General features: G+C 51.4%; 1 protein-coding gene and 1 long non-coding RNA gene across 3 annotated transcripts in view; one reads left to right on the forward strand and one right to left on the reverse strand.

Moving 5' to 3' along the window:
- Positions 1–17,106, reverse strand: part of OTOP1 (otopetrin 1) — a 35,054-nt gene extending 17,948 nt beyond the window's left edge. Inside the window, exons 1-3 of the mRNA XM_047857560.1 lie at positions 16,710–17,106; positions 6,250–6,386; positions 2,182–2,240 (exon numbers count right to left, since the gene is read on the reverse strand). Of these exons, the coding sequence (XP_047713516.1) occupies positions 2,182–2,240; positions 6,250–6,386; positions 16,710–17,106 (593 nt within the window). The remainder of the gene's footprint in view (positions 1–2,181; positions 2,241–6,249; positions 6,387–16,709) is intronic.
- On the forward strand, positions 17,085–20,490 carry LOC125164708 (uncharacterized). 2 transcript variants are annotated; one of them, XR_007151863.1, is made up of 5 exons: positions 17,085–17,756; positions 17,987–18,221; positions 18,855–18,938; positions 19,355–19,485; positions 19,633–20,490. It is a non-coding gene; the product is annotated as an uncharacterized LOC125164708 (long non-coding RNA). The 2 variants fall into 2 exon arrangements; XR_007151862.1 differs by lacking the exons at positions 17,085–17,756; positions 17,987–18,221 and having other exon boundaries at positions 18,616–18,938.
- Positions 20,491–22,447: the final 1,957 nt, after the last annotated feature.

Raw genomic sequence — 22,447 nt, forward strand, 5'->3', positions numbered from 1 at the left:
TACAATCCTGGGGCGCCTGGGTGGCGCAGTCGGTTAAGCGTCCGACTTCAGCCAGGTCACGATCTCGCGGTCCGTGAGTTTGAGCCCCGCGTCAGGCTCTGGGCTGATGGCTCGGAGTCTGGAGCCTGCTTCCGATTCTGTGTCTCCCTCTCTCTCTGCCCCTCCCCCGTTCATGCTCTGTCTCTCTCTGTCCCAAAAAAATAAATAAATAAAAAAAAAAAAAAAAAAAAAAGTACAATCCTGGGGCGCCTGGGTGGCGCAGTCGGTTAAGCGTCCGACTTCAGCCAGGTCACGATCTCGCGGTCCGTGAGTTCACGATCTCGCGAGATCTCGAATGATCTCGCGTGAGTTCGAGCCCCGCGTCGGGCTCTGGGCTGATGGCTCGGAGCCTGGAGCCTGTTTCCGATGCTGTGTCTCCCTCTCTCTCTGCCCCTCCCCCGTTCATGCTCTGTTTCTCTCTGTCCCCAAAATAAAATACAAAACGTTGAAAAAAAAAATTAAAAAAAAAAAGCACAATCCTTAAAAAGCGTCTGTGGGAGGAAGAGCAAAAGATCCACCTGTTCCTCGCTCCCCGGCATGCAAAGTGGGACAACCCGGGACAGAAATCCCAGGCCTGCCACTTGCACTCTGGAGACATGGGGTAAGTCCCCTAATCTGCTGGGACCTATGGGCCGCACCCCTTCAAAGCAGGGAAGCGTGGTTCCCATGAGTTACCCTTACAGAGCCCGCGTGCGGATCAAATGTGAGAAAGGGGCCATTAAAGTGCTCTTTGCTGGGTTCTCAGGGCCCAGAACTCATTTGTCCCTGGTTTGTCCATTTCTCTCCACTGGGCGACAACTCAGGGCCGCAGAGGATAGCATGGGCTGCCAGGGCACAGCCCCCGGGACATCCCACCAGGTGCCTGGGGTACCTCGGCCCAACGTCCCCACATATCCCCGACAGTGTCTGGCCGTGGACCCTACACACAGTAGCAGCTCATTAAATGCTTCACTGCCTGTTGAGGCTGATCCTTTCTGCATGGCGGGATTGGGGAAAGCTATTTCTATTTCAATAGGCTATCAAAATGGTTCTATCCAGGGGTCATCCATAAATCCTTTCCTAAATTTTTTAATGTTTATTTGTTTATTTTGAGAGAGAGAGAGAGAGAGAGAGAGAAAACACGAGCAAGGGGAGGGGCAGAGAGAGAGGGAGGGAAAGAGAGAGAAAGAACCCCATGCAGATCCCACACTGCTGACCCGGGGCCCCAACCCACAAACCGCAAGATCGTGACCGAAGCCGAAATCAAGAGTCTGATGCTTAACCGGCTGAGCCACCCAGACGCCCCCATAAATCAATCTTTTAAATATCTGTTGTCATTTCAAATGGTACTGGGGGAGTTTTCTGTTTCTCATGATCTGATAAGAGATCTTTCTATGAAACAAATGCTGATTCTTTGAGTCGGTGGTGTGTGGGCACCCAGGGCTTTCTCACGTGATGGTAACACCTTCCATCTAGTTAATTCACTCCCTATCCTATGGATTCTTTCCCTTGATTCTCACAATCACTCGAGAGAAAGGTGACGGAGAGAATGACAGACCCTACGCTTACTGAGCACTTGTTATGCACCAGGCACGTGGTTTATGTCAATCACTTCATTCAGTCCTCAGAGGCTGGCCCTCCTCTCATCCCCATTTACAGATGAGGAAAACCGAGGATCATAAAGGAAAACAGCAGCGACAGCAGAGTCGGAATTCGAACCCACATGGTCCTACTCCCAGGGCCGTCCGTCCCCAGGAAGAGGCGGATGGCGGAGGGTCTCCTCCCCAGGCCAAGAGCGCGGGCTTTGCTCGTCGGGATGGAAGGGAGAGTTGGTCTCCCATTTAAAACCCAAGCGCAGGGGCGCCTGGGTGGCTCAGTCAGTTAAGCGTCCGACTTCGGCTCAGGTCATGATCTCGTGGTTCACCAGTTCAAGCCCCGCGTCGGGCTCTGTGCTGACAGCTCGGAGCCTGGAGCCTGCTTCCGATTCTGTGTCTCCCTCTCTCTCTGCCCCTCCCCTGTTCATGCTCTGTCTCTCTGTGTCTCAAAAGTAAATAAACATTAAAAAAATAAAATAAAACCCAAGCGCAATGGCAGTGATGAGTCTGTGCGTTCTAAACGAACACCAAGTTCAACTGCTTTACTAGCAGTTCCCAAGCTTTTTACCTTTCCAGGGTTTTGAAAGACTGGATGATATCCTTGGCATGCCCCCAAAGAAAATACACCTAGGAAATAAAGGAAGAAAAGAAAGATGCGTCAGTGAAAACCACTGTCATGTTCGCATACTGAGAAGCTTTGAAACGCACAGAAGCGGAGCGGGGAGATGCTGGGACGTCCGTGAACTCCCATCCCAAGGGTCCCAAGGATGGAAAGTCACCAAGGCCCTCTCAGGCGGCAGTGCCACCCCCCCCAGTGGGGACCGTGCTCCGGAGGCAAGACTGCAGGTGTGCGAGAAAGGTGTTGAAGACAGGTTGAGGCTGTCAGCAGGGATGGGGCTTGGGGAGTGGCCTGTCACGATCCCCGTCACCCCGATTCTATCACCCATTAGGCTTCCTCCGAGAAACACCCAACAAACAGTTCCTACACCAGTGGCCAAACGTTGAGGGCTTTTTTTAAAAAAAAATACTTTCGGGGCGCCTGGTGGCTCAGTCGGTTGGGCGTCCGACTTCGGCTCAGGTCACGATCTCATTGTTCCGGAGTTCAAGCCCCACGTCCGGCTCTGTGCTGACAGCTCAGAGCCTGGAGCCTGCTTCAGATTCTCTCTCTCTCTCTCTCTCTCTCTCTCTCTCTCTCTCTCTCTCCCCCCCCCCCCCCGCTCATGCTCTGTCTCTCTGTCTCAAAAATAAATTTAAAAAACATTTTTAAATAATAAACAAACAACAAATTTGCCCTGTTCAATCTTCATTTTGCAAGGAAGAGCTATAAAAAAGAAAATCAGATAGCACCAAAGAAAATTCACTTACACATCCTACCTCTTCCACGTTGTTTTACCTAAGACTGACTGGGCTGCTCTGAAAACACTTTCAGGGGATGGTCCTTAAAACATCTGATGTCTTAAAAAGACAGAGAGCAGTGGCTCCTGGTAAGGTGCCCTTCAGCCCAACAAGAGGGAAAACGCTTGGTAAAAGGATGTATCAGTGACTTCCAAGTTAGACAGCTACTTCACTGATACTTTCGTACAGACCACATGGCAACCCCCCAAAAAGTTTATGATGTTTTAAAGTGAAACCTCGGAATAGGAAATTCTGCACGTTCTCTGTAAAACTTTGACAAGAATGTGCAGGGAACTACACATTGTTATCTTCCTTCCCGGTTTTTTCAGTAACGTTAAATTACATTTTATTTGTTGAGTTTACTTTTTTAATGTTTATTTTTTGAGAGAGAGAGACAGAGCACGAGCGGGGGAGGGGCAGAGAGAGGTGGGGAGACACAGAATCCGAAGCGGGCTCCAGGCTCCGAGCTGTCAGCACAGAGCCCGACGCGGGGCTGGAACTCACGAACCGCGAGATCATGACCTGAGCCGAAGTCAGATGCCCAACCGACTGAACCCAAAATAAATGTTTTTTTTTTTAATTACCATGTAATCCAGCAATCCCACTCCTGGGTATATATCCACAGGAACTGAAAGCAGGGTCTCAAAAAGATATTTGTACGCCCATGTTTACAGCAGCGTTGTTCCTAACAGCCAAAAGTAGGAGCAATCCAGTGTCCATCAATGGATGGAGACAGCGTGGCCCATCCATACGATGGAATATTGCTCAGCCTGAAAAAGGAAGGAAATCCTGACACCTGCTACAACACGGATGAGCCTTGAAGACATTAAGCTCAGTGAAACAAAGCCAATTGTCACAAAAGGACAAACACCGTATGATCCTACTCATCCGAGGTCCCTGAAGTAGCCAGAGTCGTAGAGACAGAAAGTCGAATAGTGGGCACCGGGGGCTGGGGGAGGAGGGAATCAGTAGTCAGTGTTTAATGGGGACGGAGTTTTAATTTTGCAAGACGAAAGGGTTCTGGAGATCGGTTGCACAACGGTGTGAATATACTCAACACTACTGAACTGTAGCTAAGACAGCAAATGTTATGCTGTATGTAGGTTAGCACAATTTAAAAATTCCATTTTTTTTAAATACTGTTTTTCATTCTCCAGTCATCTAGTGTAGCAATGCCAAGTAGTAAATGTCCGCTAGGTATAGGATGCTCGATGAATTGACTGATAAAATGCCCTAAATTAGGAAGATAGAGATCTGCAACCCACCAAGTAACAGAGTGATATTTTGAAAACTCACATCCAGGGGCGCCTGGGTGGCTCAGTCGGTTGAGCGTCCGACTTCAGCTCAGGTCACGATCTCACAGACCGTGAGTTCGAGCCCCACGTCGGGCTCTGGGCTGATGGCTCGGAGCCTGGAGCCTGCTTCCAATTCTGTGTCTCCCTCTCTCTCTGACCCTCCCCCATTCATGCTCTGTCTCTCTCTGTCCCCAAAATAAATAAACGTTAAAAAAATTAAAAAAAAAAAAAAAGAAAACTCACATCTGTCCAGGTCATTCCTCTGCCTAAAGTCTTCGATGGCTCCCCATTGCCCGCAAGATATAAAGTTCAAGCTCCTAAGTGGCCATCAGCCTTGGCCAAGTGCTCACTGCAAAGTGCTTTACACACATTAGCACCTTCAATCTTCACAAAACCCCAGGAAGCAGGTGCTCGACAGATGCGAGGCCTGAGACCCAGAGAGGTTAAGTAATTTGCCTGAGCTCACCATCACGAGTATGAGCCAGAGTCAGATCACCTGACCAGAGTCCATGCGCTTAAGCCCTCCGCTAAAACATGGCTCCGTCTGTGCCGTCGCCCCAGCCCGCCTCCCCCCCACGGCCCCACACACCTTCTCCCCATCATGTGGGAAGACCACACATCCCCCAATATCTCTGACACCTGCTTTCATTGACACCTCTGGAGCTCTTCCTGGCAGAAACGACCTCTCACCCCAAAGCTGGTGCACCCTCATCACTGGGTGACTTTGGTCAAAGCATTGAGCCCTGTGTTGTCATCTATATTTGTAATTTGTCCCCATCTGACTGACACCTTGGCAGGGCTCAGACCATGGCTCTTCACACATGCATTCCTAATACTGGGAATACTATTTGTTGGGTTCAGAGGGAAGGAAGGAAGGAAGGAAGGAAGGAAGGAAGGAAGGAAGGAAGGAAGGAGAGAGGGAAGGAGGAGGAAGAAAGGAACGAAGGAAGGAGAGAGGGAGGGAGGAGGAAGGAAGGAAGGAAGGAAGGAAGGAAGGAAGGAAGGAGGAGGAAGAAGGGAAGGAAGGAAGGAAGGAAGGAAGGGGGAAGGAGGAAGGGAGGAAGGTAAAGAAGGAAGTTCTTTCTGGTCTCACTAAGACTCTCCAAATTGTCACTGGTATCACCATAAGCCTCTGTCATCATGAGATTTGACTCCCCCGAAATAAGTAGCCAATAAATAAATTGTCAGTGCTTCCATGACAAAACAGCAGAGATTGAGTGCCTTAAAACAACAAAAATGTATTTCCCACGGTCCGAGAGGCCAGAAGCCCAAGATGAAGGTGTGGGCAGGGTTCTCCCGAGCCTCCCTCCCTGGCGTGTGGACAGCCAGCCATCTTCCTCCACTGTCCTCACACCGTCTTCCTTCTCTGTGAGTCTGTGTCCCAATCTTCTCTTCATATAAAGATACCAGTTCTATTGGATTAGGACACCCCCCCCCATGTGACCTCATTTAGCCTTAACGAGCTCCGTAAAGACCAAATCTCCAAAATACAATGTTTCAGTGACCCAGAGGAGTGACTGTCATGGCCCAGGGTTTCCTTTGCGGGGGATGACAATGTTCGAAGATTGATTATGCTGATGGTCGCCTAGCTCTGAGAATACACTAAACCACTGGCTTGTACACCGAAATGGGTGAATTGTACGGTGTGTGAATGACAGCTCAATAAAACCCAATAACATATATGAAAATCCACTCCCGAGCCTTTTCTGGTAGCCTCAAGCTTGGCAAAATGTCCTGACTCTCCATTACAAGGGTCCCCTCGTAGGATCCCCACAAAGACAGCCAAGGGGACACAGAGACCCATTTGAGAGCGGAGGCAATGGAAGGACTGAGCCTCGGAGAAGGATTACGCCTCCTCTTGCTGTCTCCCACACCTCCCGTTTCGTGTGCCCTGGGATACACTCCGCAGGAGCCGAGGCGACCTACAGAAACATCTTAGGGTTTACCTGGACCAGAGTATGTGCTGCGTGTGTGACAGGGAAGACGCCTTCAGTGGCTGATAAACATTCAGAGAATCCAACGAAGTAGCCAATTTTAAAGCATCCCAGGATGATGGTGATGACTGCGAACAATGTCATGCTACCTAAATTGGGGGGGGGGGGGCGGGGAGAGCACAGAAACACACATGTGTAAGTGTTGACATGCACGGATGTCGTTTCAGAGTAAATGCCATTAAAACCCTCACCTACGTGGTCAAATGGTTTTTGCAAGGGTGCCAAGACCATTCAGGGAGGAAAGAGCAGTCGTTTCTACAGATGGTGCTGGGAGAGTGGATAATCCAATCATGAAAGAATGAATTTTACCCTGCCTTACACTATATACAAAAATTAACTCCAAATGAATCGAAGACTTAAACGTAAAACCTAAAACATCAAAATGAAAAAACTGTCGGGCCTCAGAGGATACTATTAACCTCCATTAAGAGTGGGAGGAAATAGGGGCGCCTGGGGGGCTCGGTTGGTGAAGCACCAGACTTCAGCTCAGGTCATGATCTCACGGTTCGCGAGTTCAAGCCCCACGTTGGGCTCCGCGCTGACAGCTCAGAGCCTGGAGCCTGCCTCGGATTCTGTGTCTCCCTCTCTCTCTCTCTCCCCTTCCCCCATTCACGCTCTGTCTCTCTCTCAAACATAAAGAAACATTTAAAAAAATGTTAACAACTAAGTCGATAAATTTTATGTTGTGTCATACATATTAGAATTAATTACATATATGCACAGCAAGACAGTATTGTGTCCTGTTTATCACTGTTCCCACCTGATGCATATCCTGGGGTCTGATAAATGATATACATTCAACAAAGATCAGCCCAATAAACAGAAGGCCTCTAAGAGCTTTTCCCCAAAAAAGATCAGTCTAAGAGTGTCACTGTTCTCAAAAAATCTGTTCTCTGATCTTAAAACCCTGCTCCCTAGAGAAAAAGATGAGGGGGGCACAGGCATTCGGGAACCCTTGTACTCTCTGCGCAACTCTCCGGTAAACCTGAAACTTTTCCAAAATAGAAAGCATATTTTTAAAACTGATAGGAAGGGGCACCCATAACGGTGTCACAGAAAGGGCCTGAACTTACGGAAAGTGAAGAAAGGAAGTACTCTTTGATGGTGTATCTGGCATGGTTTGGACCAAACAATAAACACAAACAAAAAATATGCATAGGAAAAAAGAAAAAAAAAAAGATGGAAAGGAATATACAAAACACGTTAAAAAGAAACTTGTAACAAACGAAAATATTAGCAAGAAAAACAGAGTGGTCATGGAGACTTGATCAACGTCAAAGGTCCTAATCCTTCTTCTGGGCCAACGTTGGCCGCCATTCACGCCTCCTCTCCCACGAGCGGGAGGAAACTGGATCGTGTGTGACAAGCATTGTGGTGAGGTCGAGAGAGAGGACGGGTCCTCACACTGAGCTATAACATTACAGCTCCTACCCAAGAAGCCTCCAGTGAAAAGTAACGCAATCGCCCAGCTCCTTTCCATTGCTCAAAGCCTTATAGAAACAACTCTAAGTCACATTTTTTTTTGTTTTGTTTTTAATCCTGGCAAGCTCCCAGTGAAATCAAAAGCTCAGTAAGGGTGGAGACTCAATCCCGGTGCTTTCAAAAGGTTTGACAAATGCGTGGCTCGTTTTGATTACAGGGGAAATAGCGACAGGAGGTGAGGCAGCCTGGCTGGTGTGGCGAGGACACAGGCTGCAGCCCTGGGGACCTGGGCATTGGCTCCGGCTGTGCCCCCGGTGGCATGCGTGAATTCAGATGAGTCACTTCCCTGCTCCTAGCCTTGGTTTTCCCATCTAGAAAACGAGACCAGTCTCCAGCACTGGTTCTCCAACTTGAACATGCATCAGGATCACCTGGAAGGCTTGTTAGACCGCAGATTGCGGGGCTCCACCCCCAGAGTTTCTGCTTCAGTAGGTTTGGGGAGGGGGGGGTCCAAATTTGCATCTCTAACAAGCTCCCCGGTGGGGCTGACCCTGTTGATCTGGGACCCCACCTTGAGAACCACTGGTCTAGAACACCCCTGTCACTGATATCTCAAGAGTTACGATAAATACATCATCTGCCTTCTCGTAGTGTTAAAAATCCTTCCTTTATCCACTTATTTATACAACAAATATTTGGGGGACGCCTGCTATGCATCAGGCATTTTGCCAGGGGCTCAAAGGCAAACAAACAAGATTGCTGGAGAATCAACAAATACGCATGTGTAATATTGGATAAATTGGGGTGTGCACAAAATGTAGAGGTGCATGCTGGCACCAGACTTCTCATCTGCAGAAATCGGTGGGAGAGCAGCTAGAGTCAACTTTAGGGAAAGGACTGCAACGTAAGAACCCTACCTCCAGCCAGCATGTCACCTGCTTGTCAGGGCACAAGACAGAAAGAGATTTGAGGGTATGCAAAATACAATTCATTCAACAACTCTTTGTTCCAGGGATGGTGCAGCCACTGTCCCAAGCCCTGGAGACATAAAAAGGGAGCTAAAATGAAGTGCCTGCCCTCAGTGAGTTTAACATTCTAGTGGGGGAGACAGAGAATGAGCAAATAAGTAATAAACATAGAAGAAGTGTCAGGAAGTGCGAAGTGTGTGAGGAAAAGTAAAGCGGGAAGACGATTAAAGTTGACGAAGGTCAGAAAGAACTCTCTCAGAAGGTGCCGGTTGAACAGAGAACAGAGGTGGCGGGGGGGAGTCACCCACATAACTCGCTGTTTAGCCAAACAACCTGTGAACCGGGGGAGAGTCCTCATAATTGGGGGAGACAAAGAGGAGAGGGAACAATGGCAAACAATAAATGTAGCAACAGATTGGAGAGGATGATGGATGTATAATGAAAGGAAGAGGGGGAGGGTGAAAATGGATGGATGGATGGATGGATGGATGGATGGATGGATGGATAGATGGATGGATGGATGGATAATGGAAGGAAGAGGGGGAGGGTGAAAATGGATGGATGGATGGATGGATGGATGGATAATGGAAGGAAGAGGGGGAGGGTGAAAATGGATGGATGGATGGATGGATGGATGGATGGATGGATGGATAATGGAAGGAAGAGGGGGAGGGCGAAAATGGATGGATGGATGGATGGATGGATGGATAATGGAAGGAAGAGGGGGAGGGCGAAAATGGATGGATGGATGGATGGATGGATGGATGGATGGATGGATGGATAATGGAAGGAAGAGGGGGAGGGTGAAAATGGATGGATGGATGGATGGATGGATGGATGGATGGATGAATAGTCTAGTAGATAGATAAATAAATTAATAGGAAATAAGAACAGGATAGTAGAAGTTAAACCCAAATGGATGAAGATACACCAACTGGAAATGTGTGATTTACATGGTCTATAAAAGCTTTGTGATGCAGAATAAGGTTGGGACAGACTGGGTGGGGAACAGACACAGAAAACCTTTCAAAGATCTCATGGAAAAGAGATAGAGACCAGGTGAAAACAGGGGCAAAGAAGGAAACAAATGGATTCCACAGATCTCCTCTCATTGGAGCAGAGGCAGCAATGTGCCTTCCTGGGGGAAATGTTAAGGGGTTTTCTGGATAAGAATGGAGTAAAATGCATCTGGTTGTGAGAACAGGAAAGGAAAGATGGCCATTCATTGAATAGAAAGACACAATAAAATGTTCAGGTGCTCCAGGGTTCCTGGCTGGCTCCATCCGAGGAACGTGGGACTCTTGATCTCGGGGTTGTGGGTTCGAGCCCCGCATTGGGTGCAGACATTACTTAAAAATAAGATCTTTAGGGGCGCCTGGGTGGCTCAGTCAGTTGAGCATCTGACTTCAGCTCAGGTCATGATCTCACAGTTCATGAGTTCGAGCCCTGCATCAGGCTCTGTGCTGACAGCTCAGAGCCCGGATGGAGCCTGCTTCAGATTCTGTGTCTCCCTCTCTGCCTCAGATTCTGTGTCTCCCTCTCTCTCTGTCCTTCCCCTGCTCATACTCTGTCTCTCTCTCTCTCAAAAATAAAGATTTTTTTAATAATAAAATAAAATCTTTAGAAAAAAATGTTCAAGTGCTCCAAAAAGCAAACGTATGCAAAAGGAAAATGAAACAACATGTAAAAGAAACCATAATGGTCGCAAAGAAAACTGGGAACAATAAAGTCAAGCATATAAATCCTTACAGTAAATGGGCACAGGGAATGATCTGAATCTCCCATTAGTTTAGTCAGCAAGGATGGGAATATTGGACTAAAAGCAAAACCCAACTGTTTTATGAATCACACTATTCACTGAGTAGCAAGGGCAGAAAATCAAGGTGTGGACAAAGAGACCATGCAAATGAAGAGAAAGCAGGAAGAGCCATATGGATACCCGACCACATGGAATTCAAGTTAAATGTAGTAAACAGGATGAAGAATCCCTTCATCTTTGTCATCACGCATGAAAAAAAGGCATGATGTATGAGAAAGATATGATAGTCCCTTGTGTGCCAAATAAAATAGAGTTCCCTATTTATAGTATATGTAACTGCTACTTTAAAGAGATCCAATGGAAGATTCCAGAACTAGACTGATCTGGTAGGAGGAAACGTAAGGAAGGACGCAGAAGAATTAAGGCATTCACAATCAGTGAACTTGGTTTTACAGCATCCCTTTGCACACCTCAAGAAGAGAATATATTATTTTGGATGCCGCTAGAATATCATCAGCAAAAATCGACTCGCCTGCGAGAAGACAGTAAGTAGGCTGTAGTGGTCAGAGCCTGGCCTCAAATCCTGTTCCCCATCAGTTATTAGTTGATGACTTTCAGTAATTACTTAACTTCTCTGTGCCTCAGTTTCCTCATCTATAAAACGTGATAATAATACGATTGGCTTTCTCTTAGGGATGTAGAGGAGATTAAACGAGTCATTACATTAAAAGTACCTAGTGCAGTGCCCCACACGTAGGAAATTCTACAAATGGATGCTATCATCATTCTTATCATCAATCACAAAGAAAAACAATGAATTCGAACCAATTCGAAGTTTCCCACCACGTCACTTGAGAATAATCCTAAAAGGTCTCGTGTTGGCAGAGGGGAGAACCCTCCTCTGTGGTAGGCACCCAAATACCCCCTAGGAGTCTGGAACCTTGAACTGTAGACTGTCAGAGGTAGAAGGTCCCACAAAGTCAGTCTATATCCCCGTCTCATGCAAGAATGCTTCCAGTGCATTATGACTAGCGGCCAACTGGTCTCCCATTGGGACATGCCCAGGGCTGGGGGGCTCACCGTCTCTCAACGTACACCCTTCCATCACCAGCTGGGGCTCATATTAGAATGTTCTTCCCTATGCTGAACTGCAGTCAGCCTCCTAGAACTGTCATCCTCTTCCTTGGAGATTGTGTCATCATTCACTCACTCACTCACTCATTCATTCATTCACCCATCCGTTCACTTGGCGATTCAGTAAATCCCAACTGGCACTTGCTACGTGCCAGGCACTGTGCCAGGAGCTCAGGCTATAACGGGGGGGGGGGGGGGGCACATGCAGACAGGGGCTCTGCCTCCAAGAGCCCACAGTCTGGTGAGATTGACACACCGAATAACACAAACTCCTGCTTGATTCGCGTCAAGAAGGAAATAGAGAACCCTTTGAGACCAGACCACCTGGGGTCCACACCTGGTCTGAAGGTATCAGGAAAGGCTTCCCTGAAGAAGTAACTCTGCTTTCCTGGAGCTGAAGGATGGTCTGGGGCCGACGGGAGTGAGGTTGTCGCCTCCTCTCCCTTCTGGACTCGACACCCTTTCGTCCCTCCTGGGGCCACCCTTCTGCAGGTTCCCGTGTGATGGTCAGAGGGAGACAAGGCATTCCACGTGCAGTCTGACTTCCTTTCCAATGAACGCCAAACTGGCACCAGCCTTTTGGGCAGCCCCATTATCTTGCTGATGCTGAAATCCTGACATTATGTTTATAGTTTTTTATTAGACAAAAAAAAAATCTCATCCAAAAAATAATATGTAAGAAAACACATGCAGTTAGGCAAGAGTCTGCCGTAGCGACCCCAGGCTGGGTCTTGGGGACCCACTGCTCTCCTTCCCAAGGGCATTGTTCAAACCCCCCACCCCCGACGTGTTGTTCTGCTCCAGAAATTTGCCGGGTGTCACTGTCATGCTCAGTTTGCTATATTCTGTGTATTCTTTTATCATTTTTAAATGATTTTTAATGTTTTTTCCCAGACGCCAGCAAAAACAAAAGGCCTTCTTCTGGGGATCCTTCCCTAAGTCCCTAAACCCTCACCCCCGCCCCCAGCTGTCTTCTGCCTCCCTTCACGCATCCCCTGCACCTACACACTACAATGCTGAATCATTTATTTCGTAAGACATTTCTCTTACAATATGCCAGAGGCTCCTAAGCATTTATGTACTAACTCACTGAGTCTCATAAGACGTGGTATCATCGTCCCCATTTTACAGATGAGGAAACTGAGGCAGAAGTAAAGCTACATGCCCAGAGAAGGGGCACGCTCTTAGCCTCTGCTGCCCCCTTGTTGTCCGCACCCCTCTGTGCAGGGCCACGTCCGAAGGTCCCGCCAGCCCCAGAGCTCAGCCAATTCTGGGAGCTCAGGCCAGGCCGTCGAACAAAACCAGACCAACAGTTCTGCCCAAGCACCACGAAAATTTCCAGGCTGTATACCCGGCTCCCTTCTCTGTTGCTCCCCACAAGTTCCCGGGAGCCTCGACGAAGAAGACAGAAAGCAAACAGGAAGGAGACTTTTGCCTTCTCTGACACCTGTTAGTATCAGGCCATCTGCCCGGAAGCAAGGAGTCTGTCCCTCTTCACCTTCTCACTGTTAAACATTCCCAGTGATGGGGAGCTCAATTGTTGCATCTCTGCGTTCTGTGCCTCCGCCCCTCCCCTGGTGGCCCCCCTCCACTGCTCCCTGCCACCGTCCCCCGTGGCACCTGCCCCTCTTCTCGCACACACTGGGACCCGCTTACTCACAAGTGGGGACAGCCTGTTTCCCAAACCCATCACCACGTTCCTGACCTTTAACTCGACAGCCGGTACAGCCACCACCCCTGAGCTGGTCTGACATAAGCAGCTCACCTCTGCCCCTTCACTTCCAGGCCCTTAAGGGACGACGAGCACGGTGCTGGGAGAAGTCCATTTCTGGGGGCAGCATGCTGGACAGAGATGTAATGTATCATACACATGGGTGGGTCTCATTTTAAGAAAAAAAGTATTGGGGCGCCTGGGTGGCTCAGTCGGTTAAGCGGCCGACTTCGGCCCAGGTCATGATCTCGCGGTCCGTGAGTTCGAGCCCCGCGTCGGGCTCTGTGCTGACAGCTCAGGGCCTGGAGCCTGTTTCAGATTCTGTGTCTCCCTCTCTCTCTGACCCTCCCCCATTCATGCTCTGTCTCTCTCTGTCTCAAAAATAAATAAACGTTAAAAAAAATCTGAAAAAAAAAGAAAAAAGTATTATGCAAAAATATGATCTTAGAAAAGGAGTAAATTTGGGGATGATTACTCACAAGCATTACAAAAAAGAGAATCGCTGGGACGTATAATCGAGACAATGCTTCTAATGTGCCTGCATTCTGAACTCACTCAATAAACATAGCTTCATTTCTTATTGTCATTGTTCCCATAATTGTGTGTTGATGACGCTTCTCGGGACTTGAGACAGAACAGTAACAACAAAATCCTACCACTGGTAAGTAAACCACTACAGTCTTTAATGGAACTAGAAACAACTAGGATGTTAATTACATCATAGTAATTAACAGCCTGAAACAGCTATTCACTGAGTGTGCATGTCAATGTACCCACTGGGCTGGCACGAGATAGCCAGGCTGCTGTCATTCCTTCCAGAAAAAAACAATCTCTTTACTTAGCAAACAGAGGAGCTGGATTAATAGCCCCTGATTTCTACTAAATATTTTAATACATCAATATTATTTGTTCCAAAGGAAATTTTCACTTTCTCATGCTCAGTAGGTGAAGCAGAACGTTTTCTGCTCAAAGAAATGCCTCACAGCCCATACCAAGACCCAAAAACTTTCTCTGAAAACATCAGTGCCCCGAATTTCACAGGCCGGTTCTTTCTCAGAGCCCCAGATGTCTAGGACTGTCACAGAAGCCAGGGCAGAGCTGAGTCAAACCTGTCTGTCCAGCTACGATTCCAAGGAAAACCCCAGGGCTGGCTGGGGCTGACGCATCTCCCATGGCCTCCCCATGTTCTTTCGGGACAGTTAGCCTCTTGCTTTTGGATGAACCGCAGCCCGTTCACAGGGATCACAGTGTTTTGCAAACTGCGTTCAGCTCTTCCCCGAGAAACAACTGGGATTCTCATTTCACTCATGAGGAAACAGGGACTCAGAAGGTGAACGTACCAGAGCTGGGACACGGAGCCAAGCCTTCCAGAACCAGCACCATGACCATTAACCACACTCCTCACTTGAATGGTTACGGTATCGTGTTTGTCTCAACGGCCGCCCTTTATTGAACACCTGCTACGTGCTCTCTCTATATTTGCCACTACTGGGTGTCTAATAGACATCTGAAAAATAACGTGTCCGTAAGAGGAAACGGTGTCACCCCCACCCCTGTTCCTCCCTCTGTCTTCCTAATCTTGGGAAACGGCACCACCATTCAGCCACTGACTGAGATCACAAGGCTTCGAGTCTTCCTTGGAAGAGAGAGAGACAGGAGGGAGAGGGAGAGAGGAAGGGCAGGGGAGGGAACGGTGGTAGAAGGAAGGGGCAAGGAGGGAGGGAAGAGGAAGGGAAGAGGTGAGGGAGGGTCAAAGAAAGGAACCTTCCACTACCGGAAAGCCCAGTTGGAAAGCCTACGTGTGTAATCCTTTTTAGCCTGTGTAAATCAGTGTCCTCAAAATAACATTTCATTTCCATTTGTTTGTTTGATTCAGACTCCGGCAAAGGCACGGGATTCCCCGCCATTCAGAGTCACAAAACCATGAGCCTCCCTCAAACAACCATTTGCAGAACAGGAATTCGGGCCCAGCCTGGAACTGGGTCCAGTTTTTCCAAAGGCAGGATGAACTAGCCGCAGGCCCTGAGGCTACGAAGCCTGAAATCTCACCCGGTAACGCGGCTCTTATCCAGCCAGCCCTAATACGAGGTGGAAGCCGACCCGGAGCAAAACAGGTGCACACAGAGAAAGCCACGGTGGCCAGTGGGAGTTGGGAGCAATTCCCGGCAGGGCGGGCGGAGGCGATGGCACTGGGGCCAGACCTCGGAAGGGAGGTGGGTGGGAAGGAGAGGGGAGGTGTGCTGGGCGCGCAGCCTGAACCCAGCCAGCAGTCACTGGTCCCCCCAAGTGTGTGATTCCTGCTCCCCGCCTGCGGAAACGGGCAGGGTGGGCAGATTATGGAACGTGCCCAAGGTCACGCAAGGACAAGGAAAAGCCACGCTCTCGGGCAGATTTAAAGTCAGACCTGACGAGCGGTCACGTAGAGATGTGTGATGTGTGTGGTCCCCACGCAGTGACACGTACCCGGCCTCTCTGGGGAAGGTTTCGCAGGGACTGTCTCCAAGGCAGACTCCCCACCGCCTCCTCCCTTTGACTGCACCCCATCGAGCTCCCTCTCAAGGGCCGAAGCTCCTGGAGGAGGGGAACCTTCCTATCTTGATGACGTTTCAGTCACCGCGGCCTGACTACCTGGCAAGTGTATTACCCTCCGCGGCCCCAATGCTTGGCCGCTTAGCCACGATTCCATTCGCCCCAGCTGTACACTCTTAGCGTCTCCTCCACGCCAGACCCGGAGGTGGCTCTAGGACTAAGACGTGAGCCTCACAGAGCTCCCCCAGGGTGGTGGGGAGGGGGGAGGGGGGTGGACAGAGATATCAAGAACAGGTCTCCCCAGGGCATGGTGAGGGGTGGGGGAGTGTGGTCAGACCACAAAGAGCAGGGGAAATCAGAAAAGCACCACTAGAGGGGACGGAGTGAGGCCTGAGCCCTGTTCTGGAAGGCAAGGCAGGCGGAAGGCACTGCGGGAGGCGGGAACAGAATATGCAAAGGCATGGAGACCTGAAACACCGTAATGGGAACTAAGAGCCTCTCGGGAGCCCAGAACTGAGGGCAAAGGAGGGGATAAAACCAGAGCGCACTGCGGGGGGCTGGTTAGCAGGCCGTGAATGCCAGGACGGGGAGTGCGGCCTCCCTCGTGGCTGCAGGAATTTCAGCCGAGGAGAGACGTGAGCGGGCTCGTGTAGCTGCGGCTGTTAGGACGGGATGTGTGCCGACAGCCTGACGGCAGAGAGAGAGGAGGCTGCTACAACAGCCCGGGCTTAACAAAGAAAAAGAGAGAAGGCAGGGAGACGGTGAGAGCCCGAAACGCGGCAGGGGAAGACGGAGCAGAGGGAAGTCGGGGGAAAGGGCGCCGCCGAGCGGCTGGCGGGCGAGCCGGCCGGCTTCGCGCCGCACCTGCCGGCGGCCGGGAGAGACTCACCGCGGAGCCAGCGCGCGCCGGCGTGTGTGTCCTTGGGGCGGAGGAGGCGGCGGTGCGCGGCGCTGCGGCCCACGTACCACAGCATCCAGAGCAGCTGCAGCAGCATGAGCGCCGTGAGGACGCACAGCAGGTCGCTCTTGCCCACGCCCGAGGCGTGCACGGCCCAGGCCAGCAGGAGCAGCAGCCCCGCCGCGAACACGATCAGCCCGTACTGGCTGCTCAGCGCCTCGGCCAGCTTCTGCGGGACGCTGGCGCGGAGCGCGCCCCGCCGAGGGGCCGGGGACTCCCGCGGGGCCGCGAGCTGGGGCGAGGGGCCGGCCGCGGGCCCCGACGGCACCCTGTCCGGGGCGCTCCCGGCCGCCTGGGGAGAGGCAGGCGCCCCCTGGCCCCCGGGCATCACGGAGTGACCCGCCCGGAGTCTGGTTCCGGGAGTGGCTGCGGGCCCGGGGCCCCACCGGCTGTCCCCACCCCCGCCCTTGCCCTGACGCTCTCTGCCGACCGGTCCCCCTCTCCCGATCGCCCTGCGACACCTGCTCTCCCCGCTTCTTCCCCTCTGCCCTCCCTCGGTCAAGGTGCACAGCCCGGTCCGCTCACCGCCGCCGCCCCCCACCCGCTGACCCCGGGCTGACCCCGGCTGCCTCTTCGCGCTCCTGAAAGCGCACTGCCCACCTCCCGGGACTCCCCAAAGCCCGGGGGCAGCCCTCCCGCCCACTATTTGACCCACGCGGGCCGCTCCCCGCCCCTGACGCCTGGGACCCGGGCCAGCCCTCCCCCGATGTGCCCTCCCCGCGCCCGGCCCGCCCGCCCTCCGCTGTCCGCACCCCTGTCCGCTTCGTGGACGCCCGCCCACCCAGCCCTGCCCGGGCGTCACGGAAACCCTGGATGACGACAGGTGCCTCCTGGCTCCTGGGATTGCGGTGGGGGGCAAAGGGTCACCCTGAGTCAGCCGGACTGAGTAGGCGCAGGGGGCGTTGCTGGGGTCCGGCAGGGGTGCCCCACTGTTGGGACTGTCCCAGAGGAGCTGCGACGCGGACCGCAGAGGTCTAGGTGAGCCTCAAAATGTCCTTGTGAGTCTGTCTGTCCTTCACCCTGTGTATTTCTACCGTATGTTTTCTCTGTGTGAATCTCTCTCTGTGTCTGGCCGTCTGTCTTAGGGGTGTGTCTGGTTGGGACAAGGAGGCGACGGTGTCTCAGCGCTCCTCCCTAGGTCTATGAATGGGGGAGGGGTGTGTTTTGTTTGTGTCTGTGTTTGTGCATCTGGTGTGCTTGTCTGCCAGATGCCCAGATGCCCAGGAGCTGCCTCCCAAGAAGAGAGATCACCTGTGCCCCCCCTCCAAGGGAATGGAAAGCTGCTTCTGGAAGCAGAGGTGTTGGGGGGAGCTGCCTAGGGCCTTTCCGGAGCTACAGGTGCCCCCAGCCCGTCCCTCAGCACGCCAGCCCCTCTGAAAGCTGACCGCGTCTGCCAGGGTGTCCCGCTCAGATGCCACTGAAGAGGAGTCTCCCCACCCAGAGGTTTTTGCAAAAGAGCATCCTAAAGGCAGAGGTGGCTGAGAGCAGAGTGGGAGCAGGGAGTGGGTGAGGGAGCGGCTGGGGGGCCTGCAGCCTGGAGGAGGAAAGGTAGGCCTCCCGGGGAGCCTCCTGTGCTGTAATAGAGGGCTCCTCACCCAGGAGACCCCCTCTTCCCCTGGGTTTCACGCTCTCTGTTGCTCTCCTGAAATTAATTTTTTTTTTTTTGGGACAGAGAGAGACAGAGCATGAACGGGGGAGGGGCAGAGAGAGAGGGAGACACAGAATCGGAAACAGGCTCCAGGCTCGGAGCCGTCAGCCCAGAGCCTGACGCGGGGCTCGAACTCACGCGAGATCACTCGAGATCTCGCGAGATCGTGACCTGGCGGAAGTCGGACGCTTAACCGACTGCGCCACCCAGGCGCCCCAGTGAAATTAATTTTTGAACGAGCAGACCCACATTTTCATCTTGCAGTGTAGCCGTTCTGATTGCCAGAAGGGGCGGGGGGCGGGGGCTGGACCAGCTGGGAGTCAACCTGGGAGCCTTGTCTTGCCTTCATTCACTCTTTTTTTTTTTTTTTTCCACTCATTCATTGGTGTGGCCAACACTTACTTATCCAACGCTGCATCATTTGCCAGGCTCTTCTGGGTACCGGAAACTTCAGCTATGAAAGACTGCCGTCAAGGAGCCGGCACCCTGGCAGGGACATGCTGAACAGACAAGTATGTGTCGGGAATGCACTGGGAGGCTAGAGAGCATCCGATGTGAGACTCGGCCCTGTCTTCTAATCATGGCCCGCAGGGGGGACTGAGCAAGCAGCCCCCCGGGGAGCAGGGCTGCCCCGAGGGGAGGGTTGGGTGAGCCTTGAGTCTGCCAGGAAGGGTGAGACGTTCCTAGAGGAGGCACTGTTTGCTCCTCTTTGGGGAGGAAGACTGTGACTTTCAGCTGGGTTTCCCCAGACCCAGGCCAGGTGATGCTCGGTAAATAAACCGAGAGGTTAACGAAGGCACAAGTGGGGGGAAGTTGCATGAACAAGCAAGCCAGGTGTGGGTCTCACCAGACCCGCAGGACACGGGCACAATGCTGTGTCTTCCCGCATCTGCTCCGTCCCCTTCCCTTGCTTTCTTTTCCTCCTTAGCTCACACCTGGAACGTGTGTACATCCGTGGCCCATCTCTCCCGCCGTAAAGAACGCTCTAGAAGGACATTGCCTATCTTGTCCATGGCTCTAGCTCCAGCACATAGGACAGTGGTGACCAGCACACCCGAGGTGCTCAGTGAACACGTGTTGAATGCGTCCCCCCCTCCAGTGAAGCCCTAACTCCCCATCCCTGTTAATGCGACCTTATTTGGAAATGATCGATCAAGTTGAGGTCATCGGGGTGGGCTCTGATCCAATATGACCGTGTCCTTACAGAAAAGGGGAGACTGAAGACAGACACATATAGAGGGAAAGGTGATGTGAAGACACAGAAAGAGTGCCATCTACGAACCATGGAACCCCTGAGACCGCCAGAAACTCGGAGGGAGGCCTGGAACAGACATCTTGATCTTGAACTCCTAGTCTCGAGAATTTTGAGCCGATATATCTGTGTCGTTGGTGGCCTTTGTTAGGGCAGCCCCGGGAAAGGAAGACACCCAGCTTATTCCTTCTGTGGTCCCCTGTGGGCGTGTCCAGCTCCCCATCCGTCCGTGCCCCACACTGTAGACTATTGTCAACTGTCTTTCCAATGCTGAGCGCCCTGAAGGCAAGAGAACTATGTCTGATTGGCTCTGCTCCCTAGCACCCAAGCTGTGTTTTTATCCTACGTTGGAAAATGTGTAGTGAGCCCCTCCCAAGTGTCAGGTATAAGGCCAGGCCTGGGGACAACAAAATGAAGCCACAGTTTGTGTCAAATGCCATGGGAAACTGGGAGGGAGAGAAAGACAGAGAGAGAGAGAGGGAGGGAGAGAGACTGCCTGGCAGAGGGCAGGAACTCCACGAATGCCCCAGACTTCCGTAAAAATCACCTCTGCTTTTATTTCATTTTGTGGTTTTACAGCGCACATTAATTCATTGTCTCTTTCATGAATCAAGCTCCAGTCAGCATGGATTTGTAGGGACAGGCGATATCAAGTGGCGGGGGGTGGGGGGGGGGCAGTGGGTGAGTTCTAAAGCCAGGCTTCGAGGTCCGATTCCTGGCTCCATCACTTACTGCCGTGACCCTGGACAAGTTACTGAGCCTCACTGTGCCTCAATTTCCTCATCTGTAAAACGGAGCTCTTCTTTTAGTATTTCTTGTAATGTTTATTTATTTTTAAGAGAGAGAGACAGAGTGTGCGCAGGGCAGGGGCAGAGAGAGAGGGAGACACAGACTCCGAAGCAGGCTCCAGGTTCTGAGCTGTCAGCACAGAGCCCGATGTGGGGCTCGAACTCATGAACTGCGAAATCATGACCTGAGCCAAAGTCAGATGCAAACTGAGCCACCCAGGTTTCCCTAAAACGGAGCTCTTAATACTAACCATTCTTGCAGGTTTCTATGGGGACAAAATAGCCTGATACATATAAAGTACGTGGGAATGTGCCACCAAATACAAAGTACCCGAGACACTTTGTTATTTACTGAGCACCTACTATATGCTGGACACTGAGCTGAAGCTATGCTGTAGAGGCAGCCAGATGACCATCAAACATGGGCTCCCCTTCCACGGCGTAGAATCGTCACCGGGAAGTGGCTGTCCAGCCAGGGACTCTCCCCTTGCACCTAGGTGGAGCCAGGCGACCAGGTTCTGGTCAGGGGAGCGGAGGCAGAAGTGATGGCATCGATACCCCGAGCGCCCTCGCGAACTCCGTGCTGAAGACGCAGAGTGCGTCAGCCTGAGCCCTCCTCCCCACCCCGTGAGTGGCAAAGCAGAGTTTCCCCGCTGAAGCTGGGCCCCCATGAGTGAGAAGAAAACTTCTATGCTAAGCCGCTAACGTTACACAGTTTACCTGTTAGAGCAGTCGCACTGCCCTTCCTCACTGAGAACTCAAAGACACACAACACGAAATCCCCATCTGAAAGTCAAGTGGGACTCCCTTCTCTGGGCCACCTCGATTCTTTTTAATGAGCAATGAAATGTAAGTTTCTGGACACGAAAGAGGGAGACTAAAGTCGGTCTCCTTTACTCTCTACTCAAAACGATGCTGAAGATTGACAGATTTACCCATCTTTCTGCCTCCGCTGATGTATAAGTGTTTCAAAGATCTGAGCCATACAGAACTCTCGATTTCTTTTTTTATTTTTTAATGTTTATGTATTTATTTAGAGAGAGAGAGAGAGGCAGGGGAGGAGCAGAGGGAGGGAGGGAGAGAGAGAGAGAGAGAGAGAGAGAGAATCCCAAGCAGCCTCCACGCTATCAGCACAGAGCCTGATGCAGGGCTTGAACTCACGAACTGTGAGATCATGACCTGAGCCAAAATCAAGAGCTGGAAGCTTAACCAACTGGGGGGCTTAAAACAACACAAATTTCTTGTCTGGCGGGTCTGGAGCCTGGAGGTTGGAAATCAAGGTGTCGACAGGGACTGGCTCCCTTTGAGGGATCTAGGAGAGGGTCCCTCTTCGGCTCTTCCAGTTTCTAGTGGCTGGTCCTAATCTTTGGTGCCCCTTAGCTTCCAGCTGCATAATAGAATCCCTGTCCCTGTCATTGTCACATGGTCATCTTTCCTCTGTGTCTGTCCGTCTCCTCTTTGTATAAGGACACTAGTCATATTGGATTAAGGGCCCACGCTCCTCCAGCATGACCTCATCTTAACTTGCATTGTAATTACATCTGCAAATAAGGTCACAGGCACAGGGACCATGGGAGGGACTTCAGCTTATCTTTGGGAAAGGGGGCACAATTCAGCCCATGACAGGCAGCCTATTAAAGCATTATTATTTGATTTATGTAACTAGAAAATCTCTAGATAAGGTAAACAGAGATCTATCCTGAATCATTACAAGACTCTCACTCAATTCCCAAACCTGAGCCAGTTCACAGACCCAGGGTCCTCGAAGGAAGAGGGGGGCGGGTCTCCTTGACAAAAGCCTTGCAACATTGCCATAAACATCCTGGGAATAGGAGTGCCTGGGTGGCTCAGTCGGTTGAGCGTCTGACTTCGGTTCCCGTCCTGATCTCACGGTTCGTGAGTTTGAGCCCCGCGTCGGGCTCCGTGCTGACAGCTCGGAGCCCAGAGCCTGCTTCGGATTCTGTGCCTCCCTCTCTCTCTC

This window comes from Prionailurus viverrinus, chromosome B1 (assembly GCF_022837055.1).
Source record: "Prionailurus viverrinus isolate Anna chromosome B1, UM_Priviv_1.0, whole genome shotgun sequence".
NCBI lineage: Eukaryota > Metazoa > Chordata > Mammalia > Carnivora > Felidae > Prionailurus > Prionailurus viverrinus.